Source organism: Haematobia irritans, chromosome 5 (assembly GCF_050003625.1).
Source record: "Haematobia irritans isolate KBUSLIRL chromosome 5, ASM5000362v1, whole genome shotgun sequence".
Classification (NCBI taxonomy): Eukaryota; Metazoa; Arthropoda; class Insecta; order Diptera; family Muscidae; genus Haematobia; species Haematobia irritans.
In genome coordinates this window covers 164,022,681-164,044,233 of record NC_134401.1, presented here as the reverse complement: position 1 = coordinate 164,044,233, position 21,553 = coordinate 164,022,681, and the positions used below count along the sequence as shown (strand labels likewise).

The 21,553-nt window shown below is 33.8% G+C and overlaps 1 protein-coding gene across 4 annotated transcripts in view; it reads right to left on the bottom strand.

Moving 5' to 3' along the window:
* Window positions 1-16,526, bottom strand: part of magu (SPARC related modular calcium binding-like protein magu) — a 38,927-nt gene extending 22,401 nt beyond the window's left edge. For 2 of the 4 annotated variants that reach the window (XM_075313819.1, XM_075313822.1), the window contains exons 1-2: window positions 16,006-16,526; window positions 1,127-1,412 (exon numbers count right to left, since the gene is read on the bottom strand). In XM_075313819.1, the coding sequence (XP_075169934.1) occupies window positions 1,127-1,207 (81 nt within the window). In that variant the 5' untranslated portion in view covers window positions 1,208-1,412; window positions 16,006-16,526. Of the gene's footprint in view, window positions 1-1,126; window positions 1,413-1,732; window positions 1,877-16,005 lie in introns of those variants that run through there. The other 2 variants (XM_075313821.1, XM_075313820.1) reach the window with 2 other exon arrangements.
* Between the last annotated feature and the right edge of the window lie 5,027 nt (window positions 16,527-21,553).

Here is a 21,553-nt window from a genome sequence, read left to right as displayed (position 1 = left end):
TGCGCCGAGACCGCTGATGCCAAAAATTGAGCGTCAGCCACCGCCGATAGAAAAGGATCGGCTTCATTCTCTGGCTCTGACAGTTTTCTCATGCTAAAAATGTTCTTTGCCTTATGATCTATCATAGTCTCGCACCCCTAAATCGATGGTCTGCTAGTTTTCTCCGATAAGAAGCCAATTCAACTGGAAATTGACAACCAGATCTCAAGAGTCGCCAATAGTAATGGCGGCGGTCGCTCCCTACTCGTACTTATCGTTCATGGGGTCGAAATATATGTTGAATATTATCGAGAATGTCCTAAAGACAGAATTGAGGCCCTTAGACAGACAAAGATTTGGTCCTCAGACCAAGCCTATTCCCACATGGCACTCAACAAGGGTCAACTAAGAACGACTTAAAAAGGAGGTTCCTCGGTTCATTTCTACCACAAAATGGCCACCAAAATCTCCGGATCTCAATATGCTGCATTTTGGAGAATACTAAAATATACTAATTGGTCAAAATACCGCATAGTCGCATTTCTACCGTGTGATAGAGATCTGTCGGCAGTTTGAAGACCATTATTCGTGAAAACGTTACATAATTCGAACAAATAACAATAAAATTAAAAAACAAAGTATTTCCAAGCACACACCCATCACTCCAAACCTGTTTCAAGAGTATAATGTTACTTTTTCACGGGGAAATGTTCCATTTTTGGCGCAAAAATATTATTTTGTTGGCAAATATAAAATCAAATACATAACTTCCGAGAAATCAACATGGTTGCGACAAACATGTTACATGTTCCCTATAAAAACTAACATTTTGCTCTTGAAACATGTTAGAGATATATTTATATGCATTCTCTGTGTGTGCGGTATTACTGGGGGTAAGACACAAATTCTCCTGGTAAGCAGTTTTTCGCCACAACTACGAACAGTTTTCTTTTCTCAGGAACATTGCCCCGCTTGTCATAATCTGAGTAATATTTTCTCCAAAGGGAAATACTTTACTACAAAATCAATATTTTATAAAAATTCGTTCGGGAGAAAATTATTTTTTCTTTGTGTGGGGACTTACCCAGTTTTTAGGTATTTTTGTTTTTTTTTTTTTTAATTTAACCTAATTATTGTATGAACTTACCGTCATTTCTGGTCGCTTAACACTTCCCGCACTGCCAAAATGTATACATATAGTAAGGACTATAATGCTTCTCAATATCATTGTGTCCTCGCTGGAAGATCAGTGTCTTCGATGATTTGCAATTTGGTATCACAGTCGAAACAATATGTGGATACTTTTGTTTAGTTTTATGTTACTTGGTATTTTGTTAAATGTTTATAAACAATTTTTCTGGTCTGTATTTACTATAGTGATAATCATCCATGTGTACAAGTAAATCTTTTCCAATAAAAGATAAAAACGAGTTCTAAAACAACGAAAGAAAAAAAATGAAAGCAATGAAAATGAATAACACAATTAAATCACTTTGTAAATATAAAATAAATAATTGTTAATTGTGTGCTGGAAGTATTCCCATATTTTATTGCATTTTGCCGGATAGTTTTTAATAGACTAAACACGCACATATATAAACACACATTCAGTTTGATCAACAAGCCACAGAGATGTAAGAGAAGAGATCTTAATTTCAAGAAAAAAAAAACTATTTACGTTCACACCAAGTCCACAAATAATGAACAAAAAAATTTTTTTTTTTGATAAACCACCAAAAAAGGACACACATACAAAATATTAAGTTGGTTGGTTACAACAACTTTTCTCTCTCTCGATTTCAATTCTACCGAAAGCCAATACGAAGGCAATGCACGAACCCCAAGTAAGCAATGCGCAAATGCTGTGAACTTAACAACGATTGAAACGCAACTGAGTTAAGGTATTCAAAGACCCAACCTTGGCTAAAATACAACGCGTTACTTGGTTATCTGTTAGATGCGGACAACTAACTACAACTACATGCAATCATCCATCGGTCGCCCCTGTGTCTGCCTTTACTTCTTAGTCAGTCAGACCGTCTCGGCAAGTCTGAGTGACTGTCTGCATATCTGCTGTACACAACGGCGGCCAACGACGACAACAATGCTGTGCAGACATATGGATGAATTTGGGGGACGGACATGTTACCAACCTATGCCCATACCCATATGGATGACCAAACAATGTTTTCCGAACAATTGCATTGCCTTTGAGATGGTGTTTTTGGTCCCATGGAAACATATGACACAGGGATTGAGACCGAAGCCCGCTGAACCTCTGTGCTGAGTGAGTGCTGCGAGTATATGGCGGAGCACGAAAAGACAGTCAGACTACCATGTCGCCACTATGTCTACCGTGTCTGGCATATCTTATCTCAACCCCAAAAACAAAAAAGAACAAAACAACCATCAGCCATTCATTCGACCAACACATTAACAAAGCCACCGCCACCTCCATCACCTCTTTGGATATTGACCACTACTTCAAGTGTATACAAACGGCCGGAGGACGGACGAAAACGTCATATCGTACCTTATAGAAATAACAAAAAACGAACAAAAAAATGGACAGACAGTCTTACGGGTCGAAACCTTTCCATTGTTATGAGAAGAGGGATTCCTCAAGTGGAGAGAGAGAATTTGTTAAAGAATACGAACAGCAAGAACAAAAAGAGTTGCGACTTCCATAACGTCCACGAAATCCATCCATATGTGTTATGATTTTCTTACACTGTTTACTCCAAGAAAAATCTGAAACAAAAAATTTGTGATTTACCCTCGAAGAAAATTAAAATTGAGCCAATGATCGATGCATTGAATTTTGTCGGAAATTAATATCGAATAACAAAATAGAATAATCTGACAATAATAATAGGGCTGTCACTCGGGATAAATCCCGTCCCGAAATCCGGGGATTTTCTGGGATTTCGGGTATCCCGAATCCCGAGGTTTTCGGATATACCGAATCCCGAGGTTTTTTTTATTTTGAATCTCGGGATTTTTCGGAATCCCGAAAAAATAATTCCAATTTGTTAAAATTGTAGCTTTTTATGATTGTTTATTAATAAATTGGACTCCTCATTCAGAGCAAACGGGCCTTAGATTTCATATCCGTCGAAAATATGACAAGATCGCGTTTATCTGATAAAAATTTGGATTCCTTGATATTTTTACTTAAATCGATGAATCCTTAAACCTAATCATTACAATGTTTTTCTGAGTGAGATAGCGATATGAAATGGATTTTTATTTATTTTTGTCATAATATTTTAGTTTTTTTTTCTTCACAATGTTGAGTTGGACTAGGTTAGGTAGGTTAGGTGGCAGTCCAATGTATCAGGCTCACTTAGACTATTCAGTCCATTGTGATACCACATTGGTGAACTTCTCTATTATCAATGAGTGCTGCCCGATTCCATGTTAAGCTCAATGACATTGCAGTGAAACCACTTAGAGAAGCTTTGAAACCCTCAGAAATGTCACCAGCATTACTGAGGTGGGATAATCCACCGCTGAAAAACTTTTTGGTGTTCGGTCGAAGCAGGAATCGAACCCACGACCTTGTGTATGCAAGGCGGGCATGCTAACCATTGCACCACGGTGGCTCCCTTGAGTTGGACTAAGTGTTCGTTAAATATGATAGCAATTTAAAATTGCTTTTTAATTTACTCTTTTGTTGTTTTTTTTTTTTTGTTTTTGTTAATAAAATTTAATTAAACTAAATTGGTTTAATGTAAAACAATATTTTGGCGCTGTAGATTATTATTACTTAAAGTATTTAAAAAATTCCGAAAATTTCGGGATCCCGAAGAAAATCCCGGGATTCTATATTTTGAAATCCCGGAATTTGTAAAAATCAATCCCGAATGACAGCCTAATGGAAATGTCAACTAATGGTGTTTTCTTTTCTGAAAAAAGTGCTTTGCCGTCATTTTGTCTGTACAGAATGCGCATTTTTAAAATGTTACCAGCAACCTAAAAAAATGCTCTCATTTCAGCGGGCAGAAAAGAATTCAAAGAAGGAAACAGGGCAATCGCAGCACTCGTTTGTTGGCAGTGCTGAAAATGCCCGTAATTTGCCTCTATGCGTGGCACTATTTTCACAACAGAATTCGAAGCCTTTTCGCACTTTTGCCTGTTTTTTTAGAAAAGAACCTAAAAAGTACATTTTCCGGCCAAAATGCAAAAAAAGTGCGCATTTTTCATAAGAAAAGAAAACGCCATAAGCTCTTTCGAGGACAGGGAATGAAGTCGCCGAGGCGCACATCCGACTATTTATTGCCAGTCGACGCCGCCGTCCAATATGTCGACTTGTCTTGACTCAAATTAGCCTCAAATTAATCAACACTATTAATTTAAATAAGAAAAATTACTTATTGTTGTATTTTTGCCGAACTTTTTAAACCTTCTAACCTCAATCAATCAAGCTCCTATAATAATTTTGTAAAATTTAGCTCAGAAAATTTTAATGAAATGTAAATTTTATTGTAAGATTAGTTGTACAACAAATCTTATTACCGTTCCAATAAAAAATTGATTTTATAATGGATAATTGTCCGCCACCGAATAGACAGTCTTATATTGGCTTAGTCGTCAATCCGCCGCCGGAGGCAAAAATTTAGTGTCAGCTGCCGCCGACAAAAATCGTTCGGCTTCATTCTCTGCTCGAGGAATCTTGTCGGTGCTAAAGATAGTTGGCTTAAAAATGGAGAGGAAATTCCTAACATTGTAAAGGAACTCCAAAGAATTTACAACAGGAATTGAAGTTGAGGACGTGCGGTGGTTGCCAATCGAGCTTTAAATAATCTACCATAATTTTACCAATAAAAAACTACCAAACAAAAAATCTTATTTATATCTATAGAAAATTTTGTCAAAATGTCAGTCTGAACCGTCCATAAAAATATATAGCCAGTACAAAAGAAAAACTATACGCTTCTAATTGTATATTCATCTATAAAAGGACCTGATGATTGGAAACAGTGTTTGGTACACATACATTTTAGCTATGTATTGTTAGTATAAACTTCGTTTAACATGTGCATGACAAAAACAAAAAAGCAAACATCACCATACAACTACTACAACAATACACCTTCCTTGCCTTACCTTTGCTTACCAACATAAAGAAATTAACACACAAACAAAAAAACAACAATATTATCTTTCTTTGTATCTCTCAAGTGCTTGGCTGTTAGGCTGTTGCATTCGAAGACAAATCATCACACTCTTTAGTCCACTTGTACTTTTTGGTTCTCAGGGATAGGATGGGGGAAAAAACAAAACAATTTATATACCATCTGGTTTCAGTGTATGTGATGATAATGGTATGATTTCAAGGGATTCTCAATATCTTCTAACCTCTCCCTGACTATTGCAACTTACACTACTTTACACTGCACACGAAATGCATTTTACTACTAGTGAAAGCCAATATGCATCTTTAGCGAAAATTTGGATTCCATAAGAAACACATGTGAAAGCCATCTTTTGGGAATGCAAGCAAATTGTGGGGTATACCCTCTATGAAAATGTTGCATACACTCATTAAATGTGTTGAAGAAATCCTTACAATGTTCCGATGAGATAATTTCATTCATGTTTTTATATATTATTTTGTTTTGCTATAAAGAATTGAAACAAGAGTTTCTAATTGCCGACCCTGATGGGACACGAGAGAAAAAGATTAATAACGCCATGTATTGAAAAACTACATCAACTCAGTGGATGTGACAGTGAGAGATTTCTTACAAAAATGACAAACCTCGAAATTTATTATTTGAAAACGTTAGTATTTTTCTGAATTACAATTTAGTCCACCATCTTTGGTCGGTGTCGTTAAACTATTCGAAAAATAGATTTGATTAAAAATATATTGACTTAGTCTAAAAAAGAACAGCATCGAACAGCAAAGAACAACTAAAAGCAAAAAGGCATGAGAACCTGTATTTTCATATTTAACGAAAAAAAACTTGCCGAAATGTGTCCAGTGCATTTTTTTAAGAACATATATGTTTAACTCTACAGTACAATCCATAACTATTCCTCAATTCTTAGTGGTGAGTTAAAAACTGCAATCAATGGCAGCACAATGTCATTTTACCGCCAACGAATTAGAATAGATTTTAATTTGTCGACTGATTGCCAAGGATTTCCGTCGGCAATTTTGGGTTTCCCATAAGAAAAACAGAGCTCACCTATATTAAGTAGAATGTTTACACACTGAGAAAGAAGTTTTCGCCTACCGACGTCGTTGTTGTGTTCAAACACTAACGATATGGACCCCTTGCGAAAATTTCCGCTGTCCATAAGAAATGCATTACTATATTTGCTAACGAAACTTCTGTGGGACTTTATTATGGATTGATTGTACTCCCATAATTTAAAAACCGGTGTTATCGACATGGAAACGAAATTCCGACTGGAGTAACGCATTGATATTTTATTACCGAAAATTCCGTGAATCGTTGTTATCTGTTGTTTATAATTTGTTCCCATAAAAATACACGACAAACTGCGTTATCGATATGTACACTCAAAAAAGTGAACTCTCTATTTCACTAAAGCCAATTTAACTTTGTTTTAGTTCATGGAATTATTACATATGAAGAAAGTTTCGTTTACTCTAATAATATTTTGCGTACGTTAGTTAAATTAACTAAAAAACGGGAAAAAATTATACACAAATGAAGTAAAAAGTTTTACTAAATTCGTACACTCATAGAAAAAAGTCTGCTAAAACCAGCAGTCGATGTCTGCACAATTTACAAAATTTTTTGGTTATAAATTTTTCCCCAAAGCATATTTAAGAATCAAAAGTAGTTTTTGGTATGTTTTTGCACTGTAATATACTTACAAGCTCCTAAATACGATCAGCAAACATTTTGTATGCTGTTATGTCTCAATTCGATAAATATTCAGATTTTTGGTCAAATACTATAGATATTCATAAAATATTGTTTTAATTATGTTAGAATAGCTCCTAAGTTGACATGTTTATTTGTTTTAGCCAAAATAAAACAGATTTTAGTGTAATCGAGCTTAAAAAATAGCAGGAAATGTTTGCTATTTCAGCAAACAGTGACTGCTGTCCCTTTTTCAGCAGACTTTCTGCTGTTTTAGCAGACTTTTCTGCTGTCCCTACTAACAAATTTCTTTGGGTGTACTTATCACCAAATAGTTCATTATTTCTTTAAATTTGTAAATTTTACTACAAATTCGTCCATCATGAACTTCGTATGTGACTAAAGACATTCTTGAAATTTTGGACTCCAATTTTTTCAATCAAACTATAAAATTTTCTTTAACAAGTGGAAAAAAATAATTATGTCTAATAAATTTTCTTGGATATGTCGAAAAATATTTACTAATTTTTGTGATATCGGCGTGATGTCAGCGTTTGTAATACTGTTTAGTTAAAAATTTCTAAAAATATTCAAAATTATCTAAAATTAACTAAATGTTTTCTTCCTGGTGGGTTCACTGTTTTTTCAGTGTAACAGGGATTTTCTGAAATTTCTGTTACTCATAAGAGATGGATTACTATATTTAATAACGAAAATTCTGGAAGCCGTTATTATCGATTGTTTACATTTTACACGACAAACTGTGTTATCGGCATTTAACAGATATTTCGAAACGTATGTTGTCCATAAGAGATGCATTGCTATATTTACTAACGAAAATTCCGAAAGACATTATTATCGATTGTTTACATATTGCTGCTATAAGATAGCAAGGTTGTGTTATTAGGACACAAATACAATTTCCGCCAGAGGTAAATACAGGTCTTTAGTGATAAAGCCTTGTAAAAAAACCTGTTGCAGTTTTGTCATATATTTCTTATGGGAGCAAAATATAAACAATCGATAACAACGTGTAAATAAATTTTATGTAGAAAAAATACCAATGCATTTCTTATGGGTAGCGGAAATTTCGTTAGAGGTGCATATCAGCCTTAAAGCCTGGTATGCAGATATTTCGAAAATTCCTGTTGCATGCCAATAAGACAGTTATCCCATGTATTTTTATGGGAGTAAAATGTAAGCAATCGATAACAACATTTTACGGAATTTTCGTTAGTAAACATAGCAATGTATTTCTTATGGGTAGCGTAAATTTCGTTAGAGGCCTTTGAAGATACTTTAGATCAATCCGAAATGTAATTTGGGGAGAGGACACATCACATTTGAAATTGTTTGAAATTTGTATGATAAAACTAATGGCTCTCGGTATGCAAGCCAGTTAGATGATGTATTATAAGTTTTTGTAATCACTGTTACTGTAGTACATACTACCTACAATGCTTCCAGTACAATTGCCGGGTTTCAAAACTAAACCTCAACCATACAAGTCCATTACATATTATTAATTTGGAAAAGATTCAAACGAATTCGTTTTACCGGCCGGCCAGCTGGCTGCTACTATGGATTCACGTGTCCATACACATACACATGCATATCTAACCCCGTCCATGCGAAGTGAAGAAAATAAAAAATACTCTATAGAGCGTAGCCGTGTGTAATGGTGTTATGTAGTAGGTCCTTAAGGCCAAATGGAGATTGTTGTGAGTAGACTGAACGTCTACCGACTGGCTGGTTGGTGGGACTGATATGCATTGATTTATAGTTATTATTGTGATGGCAAGCGTAGAATTGAAATGGTTTTTTTTACGTAGAACACTTACAGCAACGATTGATTCGACGCACGATACCAACACCTTTAAACATGTAACAGTGTCAGAGTCTCTATTCCATTGACAACATTCTCTCTTAGTTCATTTTCTTACAGTCTTTCTTAACTTCATACGGCGGCATTTCGGTATGTTCGAAAGACAAAACTAGACATTGTGAATATGGACTTTTGTTGTCTAATTGGCGAAAGAGTCAATCGGTCTGGCATGTTTGGCTACCTTGTCTGCCCTTTCATATCTGTGTGTGTGCATTAGCGTAGCTAGACAATTTTCCTAGGGGGGGCTATAGCCCCCCTAGCTAAAAATTTATGGACTGAACTTATAGGTTCAATTAATGTTTTATTTCATAAAATTTAATAAAAAATTAGACATCAAAATAACTCGTCAATTAATTTATAATAAAGCAACTAAAAGTAGTTCCACACTTTTCCAAGCAAAAAAATTGTGAGTTGTTCTAAAGTACTTCCAGAAATGTCCTCAATTATTTTAACTACACAGGAAGTTTTTTTACTTGATTTTTTTTTCATATTTTAATGTGTAATTTTTTGTTTTCTTTTTTTTTTAAATAGGTTAAAAAAGAGTAAGAATAAATAAATTGGTACAAATTATTCAAATTTTGCCACAAAACTGCTAAATCCATTATAGAAAAATCGATAATTTTGGAAATTGTTCGAGGAAAAACGTTTCAAACAAGCGTCAGAATGCATTAAAATCATAAAAACAATATAAAAATTATTTATTTAGGAAAATATCACAAAATTTTTTAATTCACATTCAAAACACTGAATTCGGATCTCACATTAAGAAGTGATGCAAATTTGTTTAATTAAATTGACTAAACTAAATCAATCATAAGTTCAACCACAGCTTTATTTCATAAATATCTGACTTGAAACATTGCCATCGGCAACTGCTACCACAACCCAAGTAATTCGATTGTTCATGAAAGTCTTTAGCGGAACTTTGTGCGATTGTATATACTTGTTTAATTTTTATAAAAATTAAAAAAAAACTATTGACGTTTATTGAAAAATGGAAAATCATAAATAGAGTTTCAAATTCTGGGGGGGGCTAAAATTTTTCTGGGGGGTCTAAGCCCCCTCCCCAGAGGCTTATGTGTGTGTGTTTATCGAAGTTTCGAAAGATTTGTGAATGTTCACCTTAGAGTGGAGTCAGAACAAGTGAAATTATGTTCTTTAGGGTTCTAGAGGATAGAACGAAAATGGAATGCGGATTTTGTGTCATATGGTATTTTTTTACTAATGTCATTTCCATATAATTTCTTATTATTTGTTTTATTAGAAGATAAAATAATTGCCCCGTTTGCCCAAGATTGTTTGTTCAACTTTTTCAGTATTTTAATTATAACAATTAACTTTGTTTTTGTATCATCACTGATTATTACCTCCATATGCGGTGTTGCGTTTTTTTGGTGTTTAGGTAAAGAAATGTGCGTGTAGTTTTTCAGCTATTGAGAATATTGTATTCACATTAGTTTTAAGTATTATTATGATTTTTTTCCTTTGCATTTGTAATTTCTTTAGCTTGTTGTACTTTTTTTTCAAATCTATCAATGTATGGTCCAAGAGGGCTTAATTGATTAAATAAATGTTTGAATTGAATTAAATTGAATTGAATTGGGGGTCAGAGCCTCCCAGTCACGCTGAGGAAGATTAAAGGCCAGCCGACGCCGCCGCCGATTAAGTCTACTCATCTCAATTTAAATGTAGGCACCAATCAATCAATATACATTTCTTAAAAGCTTAAAATACTTCATTTTTTCCTGTCCAAAAATTTAACCTTTCAGATGGGTACTAAGTTCCAGTTTAAGGTGAGTACTATGTTCGCGGTTTTCACCAAAACACTAAATTAAAAGTACAATAATATGTATGAAGACGATTATATTTTTATCACGTCAAATAGTTTATTTTAGCCGCCGCCTGCGAAAAAATGGATCGTCTTAATTCTCAGCTTGATGAAAATTGGGGTAGTGCATAAACATAACTACCCTTCTTATTTAATCACGGTATGGACGGCACATATGGCCGTTATAGATATTGCGACTAGTTATACAGTTAAGAGACGGTTCCTAAATTTCTTGTTTCTTCTTCTAAATTTCATGACGATAATCTGATGTTTTATCGCATACAAAAAATATACTAAACATCAAATATTTTGTTTGCTGGGTATTTCTATGATGTGTGCACAACAACGGGAGATTACGTACGTGCAATTAATTTTCAAAAAGATCAGACATTACGCGCTTCTTGTCATTAATTTAGAGTCAGTCTTGACAAAAATTGTAATCATTTAATTTATTAATTAAGCCTGTCTTCTTTCAGATGTTTTATTGTTTCAGTATTTCTATTCTTGTCTCTTTTTTCAATTACTTTAATGTGATAACCAAACAAACGAAGAATACGTACTAGAAAAATATTGTACATATCACAAAACATGCATTAGACCGCCTCACACTCATGTCATTGACCTCCTCAAATTGATTATTCAACCGTTTTGCTTTCAAAGAGAAAATTCAACTCTTCAATCAACGGACGCATTAACGCATGGTATGTAAAGGTTGAATTACACAACATGCGTCAATCCGTGCGTTGATGGAAGGGTTGATTTTTTCTGTTTGCGGCAGACTATTTGAGCTTTTGATTTCAAAGAGAAATTTCAACTCTTCAATCATCGGACGCATTGAACGCATGGTATGTAATTCTATCTTAAAGGTTGAGCTACATACCATGCGTTAATGCGTCCTTTAATTGAAGTGTTGAATTTTCTCTTTGAAAGCAACAGTTTTGTTAGAGTACTTCAAACTGAAAAATATCAACCCTTCCATCAACGCATGGTATGTAACTCAACCGTAACTCAACCTTTAATCTTTGAAACTGACACATTTTTTTCGGTGAGAGAAACTAATCATCTATGTCGAAGATACAATCTGCGAGGGTTTTCAACTCTGTGATCATGCCCATAGAGTGTTGCCAGGGAAAATTTTCGGTTTACCCTACAAGGACAAAACAAAGTTCCTTACTTTCCCCTACATTCCCAACAAAAGTTCCCTACAATTTCCCCTACAATATTATTTGTTAAATTTAAACAAAATTAACAAAAATGGTTCTATGTGCTTTATTATCATAAAACATATGAAAATGCAACGTATATTAAGTAAAAACAAGTAAGGAAAGCCTAAAGTCGGGCGGGGCCTACTATTATACTCTGCACCACTTTGTAAATCCACATTTACACTATGTTAGTAAAAAATATGGGAAACATTTTAATCTGAACCAATTTTGAGGCAACTTCGCAAAAGTGTATTTATGATTTATCCGTCGATAGATATGTATTATAAATAAAGGAAAATTTGAGTCACTTTTACAAGTTTTCGACTTAGCAGTGGAGATTTTATAAGGACAATGTGGGTATTTTGGTAATTTTTGCCCAAAGCGGAAAAGCATATATATGGAAGCTATATAGAAATCTGAACCGATTTCAACCAAATTTGACATGCATACTTAGTATTTTAATTCTACTCCCTGTGCAAAATTTCACGTAAATCGGACTAAACCTTTGAACTCTGTGGTCATATGACGGGAAAATCGGGCGAAAGATATATATGGGAGCTATATCTAAATCTGGACCGATTTCAATAAAATTTAGCACACTTGACTACACTACTATATGTACTCCTAGTGCAAAATTTCAACCAAATTGGGCTAAAACTCTGGCTTCTGGGTGCATATAAGTGCATATCGGGCGAAAGATATATATGGGAGCTATATCTAAATCTGAACCGATCAATATGGTTCTATTCTGACCCAAAACAGGAACTTGTGCCAAATTTGAAGGCGATTAGACTTAAACTGCGACCTAGACTTTGATCACAAAAATGTGTTCACGTGGAGCAGTGGTTAGCATGTCTGACTTGCATGCAAAGGGTCGTGGGTTCAATCCCTGCTCCGACCGAACACTTTTTTTTTTTAATTTACACATTTATATTTATATTATTAAATTTTTATAATGAAACTTCGAAATGTGGGTTATTAAAGATTTATAGTCAGTAACAGTGCTTGATATAAACGAAATTGACTGATTTTTGGATAATATATTATTTTTTTATTGGAAAAATAACAATTTTGTAACAAAAAACTGTTTTTGGTACAAAACTTTAAAATTTGGAAGGAATTCAAAAACTGTAACAAAAGAAGAACATGGAGTCGAGTATAAACATACATAAATAATTTTATAATATAAAAATAAATTTATTTCGGCCTGAACAGTTTTTTACTAGCATTTAACACCATCGTTCTAAAATACCTTTAGCTGCAAAACTCGAACTTAATGCCCGCTTTTATATTTGAAGGTGTCCGTCTACTCCTCGTGGATTACTTATTAATAAAGAGGAACTAAACTTTGTTTTTATACATTTTACTGTGTAATTTTTCACTATTTCCTCCTTATTTCATTTTATTGTCCCAACTCTAAAAAGAGTATAGTGCCCTTTCGTTATTTTTATGAAAACCCCGGATTTCTTTAAACGAACCAAGAAAAAAATTGTGCCCGTAATGCCAAAATGATAAAATTATTTAATAAATAAAAATTTATTGTATTAGTAATTTTATATAAATAAAAAATTCCAATTAATATAGGTAAAGAAACTAATAAAGTATAAAATAATAAATAAACTCCAGCTTGTAAACGTTCAGGTTGATAACCTCACCCTAAAATTAAAAATAAAGTTGGAATTAAACTACAAAACACATGTCCACACACACCCTCACAAAAAATCGCTTCTGTAACATATACTCCCAAACATATTTTGCTTCAAGCATATACATTTTTGGGTATTGCCCAAACATTTATATGTTTGATCTCTACCAATATATAATATGTTTGAAAGCATATTGGTCTAAACAATATATGTTTGGGTAGTCTAAGTTCCAAACATTTTGTATTTTTGCATCCAAATTCAATAATGTTGTCTTCCAAAACACAATATGTTATTATGTGACCATATAATATGTTTGGAAGCATTTTGCACCCAAAAATATTATATGCTTAAAAAAATTCTCCCAAACAATATTGTGCTCAAAATTTTATTTATTTATTTATATATTTACAATCATAATGAATTATGAAAATAAACAGGTAATATAGGTGCTAACAACATAGGTTTTCGACCTGAATGCTCAAAATTTTGTTTCTGCCCAATTGTATATTCCCCGACATCTTTCTCACTTCCACGAGATTTTTTAGTTCTTAGCACCTTTTTCTGTAATACAAACATTGTAGAAGAAATTATTAAATTTTATGATTTTTTTTATTTTAATTTTACCTTTTGCCGGACGGGGATTCGAACAGCGGACCACACAGTTTGTAAGGATCAAAGAAGTAGCTGATCAATTGCCCAAGGAAAAATAAAATGTTAATTTTGTAATAACAAGCAACAACCACCAACTTAATTCAATATCGCTCCCTGTTAAATAGCGCTCCAAGGTACTAAACACATATATGTTTATAGGCTATTTCTAAATTAATATATGTTTGCATCCAAGCATATTATATTTACAAACATTTTATGTCCCAAACATAGTATGTTCTAACATATTAACATATATGTCCCAAACATGTTATGCTAGTTTATGAACATTATATGCTTGCACTCAAAAATATTGTGTTTAAAAATTTGTGTTCCAAACATATAATGTTTATAGCCAAACATATGAAAAACAGTCTTTTTCATCCGTGCATACATAAAATGCTGCTCTCAAGGCGAAAACATATGTTATGCTGTTTGTTTTTCAAATGTCTATTCTCTTAGTCCCGAATGTCTATTCTCTTTATTCAAATTAAATAATATTTAGACTTAAGCATATCAAATTTTTGGCTTTATCATAAAACAGTTTTCCGAAACAACATACAAGCGGTTTTACAGAAATTGTTCTCTTTTGATTCTTTCGCTGTGTTATGTTGATATCTTTCGTCAACTCTTCCGGTTTCCATCTCTATTTCTTTCTCTATACTCTCTCTGTCGCTTTGAATAAAATATCACAACACATGTATGATTAGTCGAAATTTGTAAATTTATATATGTTTGCATTCATATATATACATATGATTTTTATGAAACATTCATGCCCCAAACATAATATATTCTAACATATTAACATAGGTGTCCCAAACATTTAGTGTTAGTTTAGGAACATTACATGTTTGCACTTAAATATATTGTGTTTTAAAACTGTGCCCGAAACACATTTTGTTTATATCGGAACGTATGAAAAACATATTTTTCTAAAAGTGTGCAGTTCTCGAAATTACGCCCTCTCATAGAAGAAGAAATTAACTAAAATTAAGGAAGAAAATCATTGGGGCCAAATCATGACCATTTTAACCATACAGTAGTTCATTCTTACTATTTTTGGGAATCGTACGAAAATTTTCATTTGCTTTAGTACATATTGAACATATGTGTACGGTCATTGAACTTAATACTCACGTTTAGTTCTTAAAATGTTTGAGACATACTTAAAAAAACGAAATTTTCATTGGGCTGTGGAAAATTTCGCAAAAAATAATAAAATTTAACTAAAAACAAATAATTTATTTTGCAATAAAAATAAGTTTAATTTTACGTTAGTTTAACTACGGAAATTTTTTTTCTGTGTACACTGTGCCCCTACAAGACGCTAAATATTAGAAAAAAACCTACATGCATATGTGATGCAAAAATCTAAAAAATGTTTACAGAGTTATTTTCTGTAAGGCGGTCTAATACATAAACAAAACACTTTGTAGACATTTGCGTGATGTACATGAATGAACATCTGAAAAGCATTTAAATAATTAAAATTTCCAAACAAGACTTTAATCTTCAAGAGATGTCAAAAAAAAAAGAAACAAGAATGAAAAGCATATTTATTTAAATCAAAAACTTATAGTAAAAGTACTAAAGCCAAGTGGACATCAACCACATCAATATCATGATCACACAAACTAAAATCCATCCAGGCGCACAAAAAAATTTTTTTGAGAAACACAAAACGTTGGCAAATAATTTTAATTGCTAAATTATCAGCACGGTAGATGATCGACAATGTTTTTGTATTTTTTTTTTCTTTCATACCATACAATTTATTTTCAATACTGGCGCCAGGAATTTGTCAGACTGACAGATAGATATTCGCTGTAGAATGCAATAATACAATGTAAGGCCTACATTTAAACCCCGTTTGAAGAAGGGTGGTCTGTGAGTTCTGCTTGTGTTTAGTAATTTAGTATATTCGGAAGTTTTCAAATTTTGCTTACTCCAAACAAATTACACTTACCCCAATTTAGCAATCGGCAATTTGTTTTTTTTTCTCAAGACCGGTGTAGAATAAACAATTCGAGTTTGCTTAAAATTGCATATCTATTTTCAATTCAATTTAAATTATGACTAATGATCACTTGTTGTCTGTCATAATTAGAAGTGCCAATTGTCTCACATGAAAGTCAGAAACTTAAAAAAAAAAAAACTAGGAAAGTCGCTGACGTTGATTTATTAAACAAACAAAACATAAAAACACACAAAGAAATAATAATAAAGTTTTAGCTTTTAATTGTAAAATATCTGTTCTAAGTCACATATACCGAAGAGTGGATAATTGACGTTAATATTTAGAAAATAATGCAAAAAACTCTGCAATATCTTAGAATAGTTTTTCCGGATAATCTCACATTTATATTTTATTTTTTGGATTTATTATAGAATCAAACTTCGTACAACCGATTACCAACTTGTCTTATAGTTTCGTTTCCCTTTCGCCAAATACGTTCGTTTTGTTTGACGGTTGTATTCAGACTGAATAGGTCTATGGGTTTCTTTAACTTCAGAAAGCTTTAAACCACACTTTCTGATATGAGTTTGTTCGCTCAGTCTTGGAGCATAATAATAAGAGACAATCTCACTGTAGCTCTTTGCATCCCCTAAATAAATAATAAAAAATATATATAAAGAGAAGAAAATCTTTGTAATTGTTTGTTTGAGGACAATCGTTAAACTTCACTCAAAAGAAAAATTCAGTACATTCATATAAAATTCGTAAGTCTTCAGATTGAGAAAGATCTACGTTTTCTTTAACTTTAGAAAGCTTTCTTATTTTAGCCGACGCCCTTTTTTGGTAGTCGACGCCGCCGCCGAATATGTCGACTGATCTAGACTAAAATTTATCCGCCAATTAATCAAAAATATTTATTAAAAATAGAAATATGTATTAATTATTGTTGTATTTGCTATCAACATTTTTTAACTTCTTTTGTATTTGCAGTGTACAAATTGTTGAATGTAAATAATTTAATAATATCATTTATTTAAGTAATATTTAACTGTAAATCTATTTTCACCTGTTGACGTTAGCACACGATTTCTTAGTTTGTCGCCCAAACGTGAAAACCTCCCAACCTGGCAACACTGTGTCAATGTAAAAAGTGTAGAAATAAAAAGAGTAGAAGCAGAGAATGAAGCCGACCCATTTTTTCGGCGGCGCCTGACACTAAATTTTTGCCTCCGGCGGCAGCGGCTTAACGACTAAGCCGATATAAAATTTTCAATTCGGCGGCAGACAATTATCCATTATAAAATCAATTTGAAGTTTCTCGAATAGTAATGAGATTAGTTGTACAACCAATCTTACAATTCTAAAATTATTATAGCAGCTTATCCAGATATGCGAGTGTGATATACCATATTCATTGCTATTGGAACATCTTTTATGTTATTGTCCTAAATTTGATACCATTAGAAACACGATTTTTCACAATTGCGATCCACTCGAATTAATTTCAATTCCTAAATTTAACAACATAACTAAAATCTTACAATTTTTGAAGGACTCATCATTGTATAATTATCTATAAAACAAAGAATTATCCATAATTACAAAGAATAAATGTAATAAATACACCTTGTGAGCTTAAGACCTTAGTTGTCATAGCCATTAAGCCATTTAAGTTATCAATTTCAATTGTAACTTAATAATGAATAAATAAATAATAAATAAATATAGCAGCTTGAAAATGTTTGTTTGTGTGTGGAAATTTTGGAAAACATACGCCAATTATGAATACATTTTTCTGATTTAAATCGATATTTTTGATTATTTGGCGGCTAAATTTGAGTCGAGTTGAGTCGACATATTCGGCAGCATCGACTGGCAATAAATGGTCGGCGGCGCAACTCGGCGGCTTCATTATCTGAGTAGTAGATTAGTAGATACTTTCAATTGACGAGGATTTCTAGGGTAGCGGGAGCCACCGTGGTGCAATGGTTAGCATGCCCGCCTTGCATACACAAGGTCGTGGGTTCGATTCCTGCTTCGACCGAACACCAAAAAGTTTTTCAGCGGTGGATTATCCCACCTCGGTAATGCTGGTGACATTTCTGAGGGTTTCAAAGCTTCTCTAAAAGTTTTTCAGCGGTGGATTATCCCACCTCGGTAATGCTGGTGACATTTCTGAGGGTTTCAAAGCTTCTCTAAGTGGTTTCACTGCAATGTGGAACGCCGTTCGGACTCGGCTATAAAAAGGAGGTCCCTTGTCATTGAGCTTAACATGGAATCGGGCAGCACTCAGTGATAAGAGAGAAGTTCACCAATGTGATATCACAATGGACTGAATAGTCTAAGTGAGCCTGATATATCGGGCTGCCACCTAACCTAACCTAACCTAACCTAACCTAGGGTAGCGGATAGTGATTAATTGTTTGTGTCAAACCAATTAGCGATTGTCTCAATAAAAAGACGAGAAACCCGAAACAAAATGAACTTTCGATATTATAATTATTCAATATTAGATTTCTACAATAAATTTGCAGAAATTTTGCTCAAAAGATTTGAATATGTAAATTTGATTGTGAGATTGGTTGTACAACTAATCTCATAACCATAAAGATTACCTTTATTTGATTTTATAATGGATAAATGTCCGCTGCCGAATATACAAATTTTTATCGGCTTAACCGCCAAGCCGCCGCCGCCGGAGGCAAAATTTTAGTATCAGCCGCCGACGATAAAAATGGGCCGGCTTCATTTTCTGGTCCAACTATTCGAAATATATCCGAAATATTGGCCACATCATCAATTATAAATTATAATATTTTTTTATTTTAATGTTCTCTTTTGTTACTTTTGCCCCCATTTTCATGAAGCTCCGTTAGTGCTACGTTAGTTATGTACCGTGCTATGTACATACATATCTGTCATCTTGCGTATATATTCCATATGCCAGTTAGAAACTTAACTGCTGAAAATTTGTCCGTTAAATAGAACCGGGGAAAAGATATTTCTATTTTTTTCTGTTAACTGGCAGTTAAAGCCAAACGGAGCTACATGAAAATGGCCGTTAATGTGATAACGTTTGTGTTTATTTTTTATGCTTGAAAGGTAGAGAGCTTAGAGCTCTCACTGAACACCACTCTGTGCTGGGTACTTGGGCATTATGGAATAATGGGAAATGAGGAGGCAGATGTGCTGCCTAAAGAAGGCGACATCGTTACATATGTCTTCCCCCCGCTATCTTTATGTACTTACAGGATCAATGTCAGATACGATGATATATGGAAGAACGTTGGGTTTCCTCTGCAACCTGCGAGCAAACCAAACTGATATGGGACGAAAAGAGTCGTAAGAACTCTGATTTTCTGATGACGACTCACAGAGATGATCTGAGAGCATTGATAGGCATCATAACAGGATACAAAACACTTGGAAAACACATGGTAAGGATTGGCTTAATGACTGACGATATTTGTAGATGGTGCCTGGACCCAGGGGCAACAGAAGACTCTTACCATTTTCTGTGCCAGTGTCCACCATTAACCTTTAGAAGAAACAAGATACTGGGCTCCTTTTTCTTTCAGGATATAACGGATGTACTGAACTGCAACATGAAGGATATACTTGCCTTCATCAAGGCCTCGGGATGGAAGACCTAGGAAACTCTTTCATTGGAACTCGCCTGCAAACTCAAATGATTGATGAGAACGAAGAATGGATCAACATAGTCTAAGTGGGAGCCAGCCATTTTTGCTACGGGCTGGTTTCATCCTTCCTATTTTATTGGCACTTTGGAGTAAGCGCATGACTTTCAGTATCACATCTTGATAATTAGTAAGTAATTATTTTTTCAATGTATCACTATCATTCATATTACACAAAACTTTTAAAATTTATATAAGTCTATTAAAACTAAACATTTCAACACTAATTGCCATTGTTAGCCCTGTTAAGATTTTTTTGCAATAACTAACAATTTTTAAAATAACGTCCGAAAAATCATTTTTGATATTTGAAAGCTGAGCGATAAATCTTTCTGTTACATGGCAATGCTACAAAATATTTATGATGTTTGGCAACACAACCTCTATAAATGTCAATCAGAGTCAATATTGCCAGGTGATTTTTAAACCTTGTCCCTAAATGTTAAGAAAAAACCCTAAATTGTTCCATTTTTTTATGCGCTTTACAGATTATTAGTTATTCCGGACGGAATGTCGGTGTTTGTAAAGAATCTTACAGTGTGTCGCATCGATACGACTAGTCGGCGATGACTAAATAATCGGTTAATGTGTTATCGATCCCATAAACATGCAGCAGTATCGTTTATGCCTTCGGACTTAACTTATATGTGCACAATATATGGGATATGTTCGACACGAGCACTGTCGTCCGGAATAACTGATTGTCTGTAAAGCGCATTACAGACTATCAGTTATTCCGGACGGAATGTCGGTGTTTGTAAAGAATCTTACAGTGTGTCGGATCGATACGACTTGTCGGCGATGACTAAATAATCGGTAAATGTGTTACCGATCCCATAAGCATGCAGCCGTATCGATTATGCCTTCGGACTTATAATGTGCACAATATATGGGATATGTTCGACACGAGCACTGTCGTTCGGAATAACTGATAGTCTGTAACATGATACAATGATTGTAAGGTAGACTCTGTAGAACAAAAATAACAACAAAACCATAAAAGCAGCTCATCATAACGTCAAACTGAATGTCGGTAAAAAGTAAATAAACAAATACAAAAATGTTTGTTTTTATTTTGTGTTGCTCATGAGAAATGTTTTTTGTTTGGTATGGAAATACATTGTGAGTGAAAATATTCAAACGCGCGCAATAATTAAGGAGTTTCTGTATCCAGACAACACTTTCGCATTTTCCGTTGAATTTTGTTTCTCCGAATTTCAAATACAAATTATGTTTAAGACGTTAATTACAACATAATTTAAAAATGTCAACAATATTTTTGACATTATGATGAGCCGTTCAAAGTCACTTGACGGAATAAGGCTACCTTATAATCATTGTATCATGGTCTGTAACTATGTTAACTATGTCACCCAGTGCTGCCGCTACTACTTCAATCGAAGTATTTTGCCTCATTTTCACAAAATTTACTTCGTCACTCCTTCTTCCAAAAATCTGCTTCACTTTTTGTTCTGCTTCAAATTTTTAAATTTTTCCCCATATTACCTAATTGTTTGTCCTATTCCTTTAATAACGATGAACATAGCGGTTTTAATCATTGAATTATTAACCGATGTGGACCATGTACCAAATTTCATCCGGATCGGATGCAATGGTTAGCATGCCCGCCTTGCATTGTTCTCTTAGAGGCTCCGCAAGCCAAATCGGGGGATCAGTTTATATGGGATCAGATCAGTTTAATTATAGACCGATGTGGACCAATTTTTGCATGGTTGTTAGAGATCACATGCTGAAACCATGTACCAAATTTCAGCCGGATCGGATGAAATTTGCTTCTCTTAGAGGGTCTGCAATCCAAATTTGGGGGTTCGTTTATATGGGGGCTATACGTAAAAGTG